This window comes from Hordeum vulgare, chromosome 3H (assembly GCF_904849725.1).
Source record: "Hordeum vulgare subsp. vulgare chromosome 3H, MorexV3_pseudomolecules_assembly, whole genome shotgun sequence".
Classification (NCBI taxonomy): domain Eukaryota; kingdom Viridiplantae; phylum Streptophyta; class Magnoliopsida; order Poales; family Poaceae; genus Hordeum; species Hordeum vulgare.
The window spans coordinates 517,640,525-517,650,533 of NC_058520.1; the positions used below are offsets into that span (position 1 = coordinate 517,640,525).

General features: G+C 51.2%; 1 protein-coding gene across 1 annotated transcript; it reads left to right on the top strand.

The window, feature by feature from the left end:
* Positions 1 to 9,147: 9,147 nt before the first annotated feature.
* On the top strand, positions 9,148 to 10,009 carry LOC123440376 (probable F-box protein At5g04010). The gene has a single exon (XM_045116948.1). The coding sequence runs from the start codon at positions 9,187 to 9,189 to the stop codon at positions 9,991 to 9,993; it is 807 nt and encodes a 268-aa protein (XP_044972883.1). The 5' UTR covers positions 9,148 to 9,186; the 3' UTR covers positions 9,994 to 10,009.

A 10,009-nucleotide genomic window follows, 5' to 3' on the forward strand; every position in this document is an offset into this window, starting at 1 on the left:
GTTTAAATATGTTCAGAAATTTTTTGAGCCGATTTGTTTTGCAATGAATTAGTATTTGTTCCCCTATCAGTATTTTTTTCATATATGTCACGCGGTATACCTCGACCAGCTAATGCACGAATTCATTCGTCCGCCTCAAAAGCCATGGGATCTCATGCCCAGTAGCCATTCGATTTGAGCCACATAAGCTAAAATGCAACCTATCGTTTATAGTATGACATGTGTTGCATTCAAAGGTTTGCAACAGAAGCTCTCTTACTCTCACATTGCAAACACTCCTCTGTCTTCCAAATATTTTCTGACTATCACAACGTGCTTTTAGGCCCATGCTGCAACCGACTGTTGTCAACATGACACATGTTGTGATTAGGGATTTGTAACATTAGCCATGTTGCACGTCCATTGGAAATACTCCTCGGTCGTCCCTAGACCTCTTCGGTCAGCAACATAGTGCATAGTGGGATTGTTGTCTCTTTTACCCTTTCCTCTTTCCATCTCCGTTCGTCATGCTAACCACTCCTCCCACCACTACTACGAACCGGGGGAGAACAATGACGACCACCGCTTGTTGCATCTCCCCTGTAGTTGTTCATTGTAGCATATGTCGTTGCCGCGACATGCCTTGTCAAAGCACCCCATCACCTGCTGCTCTCCAATGGAGCACCACACGTGCTGGCGGTGGTGCTAAAGTGAAGCTTCGTCGACGTTCAACGGGTGCTGCAATGAAGCTTCGATGGGGCAGCCGGTGCTACGATGGAGCACCGCTGCACGATGGTGGCCCACTGCAGCGAAGCTTCACTGGCGGCCATCGGGGGGGCTGTGATGGAGCATCGCCATGCCAGTGTTGACGCTGCAGTGAAACAGTGCCGACAGTCGTCGGGTGCTGCGATGGAGCATCGTCGCACCAGCGTCAACGTTGTAGTGAAGCACCAATGAAACATTGTCGGGTCAACGTTAGCACTGCAGTGAAGCATTGTTGGTGGCGATGGGTTCTGCGATGGAGCGCCTACGCGCCGTTGTTGGTGTTGCAATGAAGCATCGTCGGCAACCGTCCGAGGAGCATCGTTGCGCGGTGCGACTCCTGCTGCGAGACGGGAGGTGGTGCTCACCACAGTGAGGCACTTCGACTATGATGAGAGTAGGGGATGACCCATGCAATGGCGTTCACCGAATCCAACGGGTGGCGAGCGTCGGATCTGACATCCGAGGACGAAATCTGTGGATTGATCCGTATACATAGAGCCCATGTTATGTGTCAGTCGGTTATTGCTTTGCGAATATAGCACGAGGTCACATATTGTTGGATTGTTGCGCTCGAGTAGCTCAAGAATTAGTCGCGAGACCTAACGACACATCTACCACCTGCCACAACATTGGTCAAGTTGCAATTTGCCACGCATCAGCCATGTTGCAATGTCGGGTCAACCACCCAACTTCTTACCCGCAACTTCGATGGTGCTACAGTGGCCTCCTTCTTGCAACAACCATGCATCATGCAATGGGATGGATTACAACATTATTGTTGCGGTGGAAAGGTGACATCATCTTTCTTACTCCTTGTTGGATCGCCTCCTCTTGTCTCGTATCTGAGATGGGATGAGAAAATGAATAAAACGACAGGCTTCTCGATGAGGGAAAGTTAAGACACGGTGTGACTTGGGATGCAACCCGTTAGACACGTGATTAACATGGGAGGCGACTAAAGCTATGCAACGAGAGCCATGTTGGCCTCAGATGGTTACAGCATGGTCATGTGTGAGAGGAATCGGTGCAATGACATGTAGTTTTTTTAACCGTATTCACGTAACGTGGCTACTATTATTAGTAGTCGATTGGTTCCTCGTAGTCATACATGTTCTAAGCAATACACATGAAAAAGTTTGTAGATCCGTCGCCCATGTGACGTCTCATAAAGTTGCCTCGCGTCTTCAGCGTTAAACGTGACAAATTTGAACGACCTGACTAATGTGTATCGTATGCCAGATAAAACAGCTTATCTTCGACAATTATCAAGGGCGTGTTTGGTTGGCTGCATACAACCCAACCAGACCCGGGCGGGATGAAAATGGGTCGATTGGTTACCTGCAGGCCAGCCTGGCTCGCATCTGCATGGTACTTAAAGCACCCCAGAGCCTTGCTCGCTGAGATTGGCCGAATCGGCCGTTCAGCGAGCCAGGCTGAGACGGGAGGAAAATGAAGAAACGACACAGGGCGTGGTGCAGAGGGGAAGCGGGCCGAGATGGCGGGAGGGGGAAATCGGCCTAGGTGCGGTGGCGCCAAATATACCCTCACCACCCCATTTACTCGCTCACCTCTAGCTTTATGACAAACCTTCCTCTATTGTTGTTGACACTCGCGACGGTAGCGACTTAGATCTGCGGTTTCGACGACGGTGGTGACTGAGATCTGACCTGCAGCGGCAACACCACTCCCAGGTAGCGGCAGCTGCTTCTCCGCTTCTTCCTCGTCTTCGTCCGGCCATCCTTGTCTTCGCCATGTCTCCACCGACACCGAAGCTGGTAAGCTAACCTCCCCCCTCCACTTTTATGTGATATGTCGTTCAATAGGAGCATTTAGGGTCGATAGCGCCTGCCCTGATCGCACCATGGATGTGGCTTAGGTTCTGAATGAACGGACGAAACTTCTAGTTCAGGCAGCATCGCGGGTAGGTGTGGTTCAGGCCTGGATCCTATTGGTCCATAAGAGAGTTGTTCGTCGGAATGAGAAACCTCTCATCTGGTATGGTCCGATGTTAATCCGGGATCAGGAGAGGATGGCCAATCTGAACTGCATCAACAACTGCAACGACACAGAGGTTGTGTGGATGCTTAGCATGAAAAGAGCTCCTTTCAACGGACTTGTGCATATGTTTAGGAGCAGGGGGCTGCTACAAGATAGCATCAACACCACTGTGGATGAGCAAGTGGCCATGTTCCTCCATGTTGTTGGTCATAACGAGAGCTTCAGGGTTGTACACAACACCTTCAGGAGATCAATGGGGACCATCTCCAGGTACTTCAAGCAAGTGTTGTATGCTATTGGGAAGCTCGGAGGAGAGATGATGAGGTCACCAACCGACCGAACTCCTACTAAGATTCGCACTAGCCCAAGATGGTACCCGTACTTCAAGGTGAGCACTTATACAATATGTAGTTCATGCCTTGATATGCTGTTATTGTTCTTCTATGGACTAACAACATATTATAATGCCATTTCAGGATTGCATTGGAGAAATAGATGGTACCCATGTCATTGTCAAAGTGCCGAGGTCACAAGCTGCAACATATAGGGGGAGGAAGCACTACACAAGCCAGAATGTGCTAGCTGTTGTTGACTTTGATCTGAAGTTCACATATGTGCTGGCTGGTTGAGCACATGATGCTAAGATTCTCAGTGACAGCATGAGTCATCATGATGGCATCAACATCCCCGATGGCAAGTTCTACCTTGGAGATGTTGGCTATGCATGTTGGCCACGTGTTCTTCCACCCTTCAGAAAAATCAGGTACCATCTGAACGAGTTTGCTGGTAGGAACTATCCTAGGACTCCTACGGAACTGTTCAACCTCAGACACTCCAGTATTAGAGTGATTGTTGAAAGGGCCTTTGGAGATGTGAAGAACAGGTTTAAGATTCTGGATCACAAGCCATTCCATCCTTACCCTACCCAGATAAAGCTTGTTCTTGCATGCTGCATCATGATGAGGTGATCAACTCTGGCCATGGTGTGGATATGTTCGACAACGAAGCGTGGAAGAACAAAAGGTTGGAGTGAACTCACACAATGTTGCATAACAGAGGTCAGACAAGGATCTGAAGTAGAAGAACAAGAGGAAGAAGAAGAAAGAGGTAGCAGCAGAAGCGAGGAAGAGGAAGCACATTACTTAGCACCGTTGAACTATCCTTATTCAGCCATGTTGGCTCTTGATAACTTGTATTGTCATTTGATAGTAGCTAGGATAAACTGTCATTTGTTTCCTAGCTAGGACAAAACAATGTTCAGTGTGTGTGTGCTAACATCACCACTTGTGAGAAGTGGTGATCACATATTTAGCCGTTTACAACCAAATAATATGTTGCTTGTTTAACAACAATGACGCATGCAACCAAATAACGTGCTGATTAATTGATTCTTTCATACAGAAAGCTTAATGCAGGCAACCAAACTATATGAAATGTTGATTTTTAACTTGTATTTGTTTGATCAGACCCAACTGAAACAAATATGCAAAATGCCCTCAAACAAAGATGTGAATCAAACACGCCCGAACCGACTGATTGATAGCAGTCGTCTAAATTTTTCATATACACAAACATTTGATCGCATAACTTTACATATAACAACAATGTTGGCTTTTGAACGTGTGTATGCAGCCGTATAGGCGTGCCTACGCGATTCTTGCTTCGGCCGGCTACTTGACGGAACTTGCGTAACTAGCGACACGAATAAAACTTATCGATGGATTTGATGGCTAAAGGCCCGTGTCGAGCCTTTGCCTTGTATTGCGTTTCGTTTTTTCTGGTGTTACAAGCAACACCCTAGGGTGCCTTTTATACACGTCCACAAGGGACTATGGAAATAGACTAGGACTAGGTATCCTAATACTGCTAGGATTCGGTTTGGCTTTCTTTCCTAATCCTACGTGTACACGGAAACATGATTAACTCACATTCACCCCCTAATCATGATGTCCTTACTTCCGACCTGGGTCCCAAACACGATTGCTGCTTCTCATAACTGTTATCATCGGCATGGCCTTTGTCGTCCCTTGCAGCATTTTATGGACCTTCTTTACTGTCGTCGGCTCGTCCGTAGCTCGATGACAACACTCCTTTTTGGTCATGTCTTCAACCTTCACCTCTTCTTCGGTGCTTTGTAGACTGTCCTTAGGATCATCGAGGGCACATCTTTTAAACCTGAGTGTGACCATACATTGGTCTAACTTTGAATTCCAAGCTCTTGGCGCTTGCATGAGCCCGTAAAGTGCCTTCTTGAGCTTGTCAACTTCCGCTTGTCCGTCTTTCTTCTCGTAGCTGAGGGGTTGTTCTACGTACACTTCTTCTGTGAGATCGCCATTGAGGAAAGCGGATTTAACATCCATGTGATGAACCTTCCAATCCTCTTGTGCTGCCAAAGCTAGGAGCACTCTCACCGTCTCGAGTCGAGCAACCAGCGCAACACCTCATCATAGTCAACTCCTTGACGTTGTACGCAGCCCTTTGCAACGAGTCTTGCCTTGTACTTCACAATGGCACCCTCTGTGTCCTTCTTTAACTTGTAAACCCACTTCAAACCTATCGCCTTTTGGTTTGGAGGTCGGGTTACCAAAGTCCACATGCCATTGCTCTCAATCGCCTTCATCTCCTCATCCATGGTGTGCGTCCAGCTAGGACTTTTGCTCGCCTCTACAAAGTTCGCCGGCTCCTCAACTTCGAACAGACATAGTCCAGAGTACTCGACCGTAACTGGCTTTGTGTACTTGTAGACTTTCTTGAGGGTCTTGTAGCGACGAGGCCCTGAGGAGTCCATTGTGGCTTGCGAAGGAGGTGACACAAATTGTGTCGGTGTTGATGCACTTGAGGAAGATGCCTGAGACCCGGGCGTGTCATCGACATCTATGTCGTCAGCGTAGTCGCCGTGACCGTGACCATCATCTTGATTGTCGTCGTCACTATGTGCCTCATTGTCGATGTTGTCGTCGAGATCTCTGCCCGTGCCGTGCGCGTCGTTGCCGCTATCTCCTTGCGACCTATGCGCATTGTCGTCGGTGTCGACACCATGATGATCACTACCATTGTGGTCACCTTGGTTGGGCGTCTTGCCAACCACCTGGACATCCTCCCCTGCATCATCATCAGTTGGAAATTCAACCGTGAATATGTTACCGTTTGGAGCATCGTCAGCTGCGGCGCTCCAATTCCATGCTTGGTTTTCTTCAAACACGACATCGCGTGAAATCCGTAGACGCTTGGTTTGTGGATCATAGAAGCGGTATGCCTTGGTGCCAGAACTCCTCTCGTATCCGATGAACACCATCTTGGTGCTACGATCGGCAAGCTTTGAGAGATGTGGCTCCATCGTCTTCACATGTGCCACGCACCCGAACGTCCGTAGATGAGCAACATTCGGCTTACGTCCCTAAATTGCTTCATACGGAGTCTTGCCGATCACCGCCTTCGTTGGAGCCCGGTTGAGAAGATAGACCGCCGTCGAGACAGCTTCTTCCCAAAAAGTCCCCGACAGGTTCTTGCTCTTGAGTAAACTCCTTGCCATGTCAACGACGGTTCGATTGCGCCTTTCAACGACCCCGTTCTGCTGCGGCGTGTAAGGTGCCGTGAGGAACCTTTTTATGCCAATCTTCTCGCAGTAGTCATTGAACTCGTTCGACGTAAACTCCCCGCCGCGATCTGTCCGTAGAGCGCGAACCTTCAACTTGTGTTCCATCTCCGTTACAGCCTTCAGCTTCTTCAACGCTTCAAACGCCTCATCTTTAGATCGTAGGAGAACGACCCACATATATCTCGAGTAGTCATCTACCACAAGGAAGAAGTACTTATTTCCTCGTGAGTTGCCGGGGTGATAGGGCCACATAGATCACCATGGAGCAGCTTCAGTGCATCACTTGCATGATAGGTAGACTCAGCAGGGAACGGCCTGCGGTGCTGTTTTCCAACCAAGCACCCGTCACATACTCGATCAACATGGTCGATAACTGACATCCCGAATACCATCTCCATCTTTGACATCTTCTTCAAGGCGTGGAAGTTAACGTGTCCAAATCTTGCATGCCATAACCACGAATCATCATCACTCTTGGCGAGCCAACACTCCGGTTGAGATTGATCAAGGTTGAGGATAGAGAGCCTGTTCCCTGTGCGACTAACACGAGTTAGCACATTCCGGAGGTTGTCGAAGATCGTCATCACTCCGTTCTCGATATCCACCTTGCATCCATTCTCGTCAAGCTTCCCGATAGAGATGATGTTGTTGCGAAGCCGTGGGATGTAGTACACTCCGGTGAGTATGCGATGTTTGCCTGTGAGACCCTCGAAGAGGACAGATCCTTGCCCACAAATCTCCACATTTGAACCATCACCAAACTTGACTGAGCCTTCAACATCATATTCCAGCTCGAGAAATTTCTCCTTGCATCTCGTCATGTGGTTACTGGCACCAGTGTCGAGATACCATGATACGTTGTGATCCCCGGATAACTTAGGTGTCACATTCTTCTCATGAAGTAGCACCTTCCGGCTTGGTTTCACAACCACTGTTTCAGCGAGATCACAACTTCGGCCATCAGAAAACCTGGACCTTCGTCTTCCTGCTTTGCCAAATTTGCCTTGATCTCCCGCTTGTTAGGCTTCGGACAATCCTTTGCAAAGTTATCCATCTCATTGCAGTTATAGCACTTAACCTCGGATAAATCCAAGTTCCGTGGCTTCCGCCATTTAGATTGGTCCGCCTTACCACGACCTTGTGGCTTGCCTTTTCCTTTGCCTTTTCCGGTTTGTCTGTCGCGCTTCACGTTGCTTGAGCCTTCGCCACCATCACGCCTTCCTTTGCTACTTGGGGCCTCCCAATCTGCGCGTGAGTACATGAGTTGGTCACTACCTCCTCCTTTGCCTTTCCGACAGCCACGAGCATTCTCTTCTCATGTCCGCAGGCGTCCGATCGCCTCCGTTATGGTCATGTCGTCGATGTCGTAAAGCTACTCAAGCGTGCCGATGATGTACGTGAATTTATCAGTCACCGAACTGAAAACTTTCTCCACAATCTCGGTCTCATCGAGCTTTGCACCAAGCGCGCGGATCTCTCCCACCAAAGTAGTAAGACACATGGCATAGTCGTTCACCGATTCAGTTTCCTCCATCTGCAACTTGTGAAATTGGCGCTTCAGCACTTGTGCCCGAGCCTTGGTGACGCGATCTTCTCCGATCCTCATCTCCTTGAGTGTGTTACACGCCTCTCTTGCCGTCTCGAACTCCGCCAATGTCATTAGCACGGAATCTGGCACGGACTGGGCTATGGCGGTCATGGCACCTTCGTCGGACTCGTCATCGACGTCGTCGTCCGTGATTGCCTTCCACACTCGAAGGGTTCGGAGAATAATCTCCATCTTCATCGCCCACACGCCGTAGTTGGCGTCGGTGAGCATCGGGTACTGGATGGGGATGTTGTGATGCGCGTGGATGTTGGCGCCGCCCGTTCCTCCACCACTGGTTGCTGACTTGACGCCCTTCTTCACCTTGTCGCCGTTCTTGTTCGCCTTGGCACCGCCCTTGCCGGACTTGACCGACTCAGCGTCGTTGTCCGTCATCGTAGATCGTAGATCGTCGAGGCTCTGATACCAATTGTTGGCTTTTGAATGTGCGTATGCAGCCGTAAAGGCGTGCCTACGCGATTCTTGCTTCAGCCGGCTACTTTACGAAACTTGTGTAACTAGCGACACGAATAAAACTGATCGATGGCTTTGATGGCTAAAGACACGTATCGAGCCTTTGTTTTGTATTGCTTTTTGTTTTTTCTGGTGTTACAAGCAACACCCCTAGGGTGTCTTTTATACACGTCCATAAGAAACTATGGAAATACACTAGGACTAGGTATCCTAATACTACTATGATTTGATTTAACTTTCTTTCCTAATCCTACGTGTATAGGGAAACGTGATTAACTCACAAACACCCCATTGGTGACAACCCCATTGGTGACAAGGCCACGGATAGCTACTAGCACCGGTAAAAATGAAAGAATCGTCTCACGTACGGCATCCTGCCGTTTCACCACTGACATGTGGACCCGTTGGAACCTGAGTGGCCCAACGGCACAGCGAACGGCACAGGAGCCGCTTCCAGGTAGATGACCGCCGTGTGTCCCTTGCGGCCGCGCGCCCTGCTCGAGGTCGTCTCGGCACGCTCTGTCCCTCGCTGGCCACGCGCCATGCTCACTCCTCGCCACAGCATTCCTCCCCGACCACGTGTGCTCCGCTCGCGCCCACGCACCGCCCAGCGTGGCAGCGTCTTCCCCCAATAGCAAACTCTGGAACTCTCCCCCTCTCCTGAATCGGAGTACTCCCTGAATCGTGTGCGCGCCCCGCTCGATATATAACCGCTCGAGCGCGGACTGTCTTGCACGGACCGGTCTCCAACCCGAAACTCCACAACGATAACGAGATCAGAGAACACATGCGCGACGACGGAGCGACGGCAATGCCGCCACGGCCGGCGCCTTTCCGACCTCCTCCGTGGGAGGCGCTCTCCCTCGTGGCCAACTTCCTGGACGCGGCGTCCCTCGCCGCGGCTTCCTGCGTCTCCACCTCCTGGCACGCCGCCTTCTCCGCCGACCACCTCTGGGAGCGTCTCTGCCGCTGCCACTACCCCTCCGCCGTCGGCCTCCTCCCCTTGTCTGGCAGCAGCGTCAATCCCGGCGATCGACGCCCCTCCCCGCACCGCGGCCTCTTCGCGCTGTTCCACGCCGCCGCCTCCCGCGGCCGCTCGCTCCCAGCGCCTCGCCTCGCCCTCACCGACGTCGTCTTCGCGGTCGACCTCTTCGCGGCCGGCGGAAAGAACACGCTCTCGTTCGCCGTCAATGCATCCGACGCCGGCGTCAAGAAGGCCCCCGGCGGCGTCTTCCAGTTCGCGGTGGACGTGACTGACCGGAATGCGGTGGCTGGGCCAGGCGAGCACTGGAGCGTCCGGTGGACGGCTGTTCGGACGGGGCTCGGGGTCGCGCCTGCGGCGATCGTGATGATGGACGCCAAGGTAAAGGCGTCCAGGGCCGGAGCGCTCGGCAGTGGCGTGAGGGGGGAGGCGTGGGCCACGGAGGGGCTGCCGGCGCCGGGATGCGGCGGCGGGAAGCTGGAGGCGGAGGTCGTGGTCGAGGTGAGCGGAGAGGAGAGGCTGGTGGAGAAGGTGAGGCTCGGGGTGTTGTTGGATTGTAGGTACGTGAGCGTAGACGAGGGGCTCAGATACTTGCAGCATTTCCTCCTGTAAATATGTGATTATGTGC

Excerpts from the sequence above, each read along its gene's own strand:
- LOC123440376 (XM_045116948.1), top strand. The coding sequence starts at position 9,187 with ATGCGCGACGACGGAGCGACGGCAATGCCGCCACGGCCGGCGCCTTTC.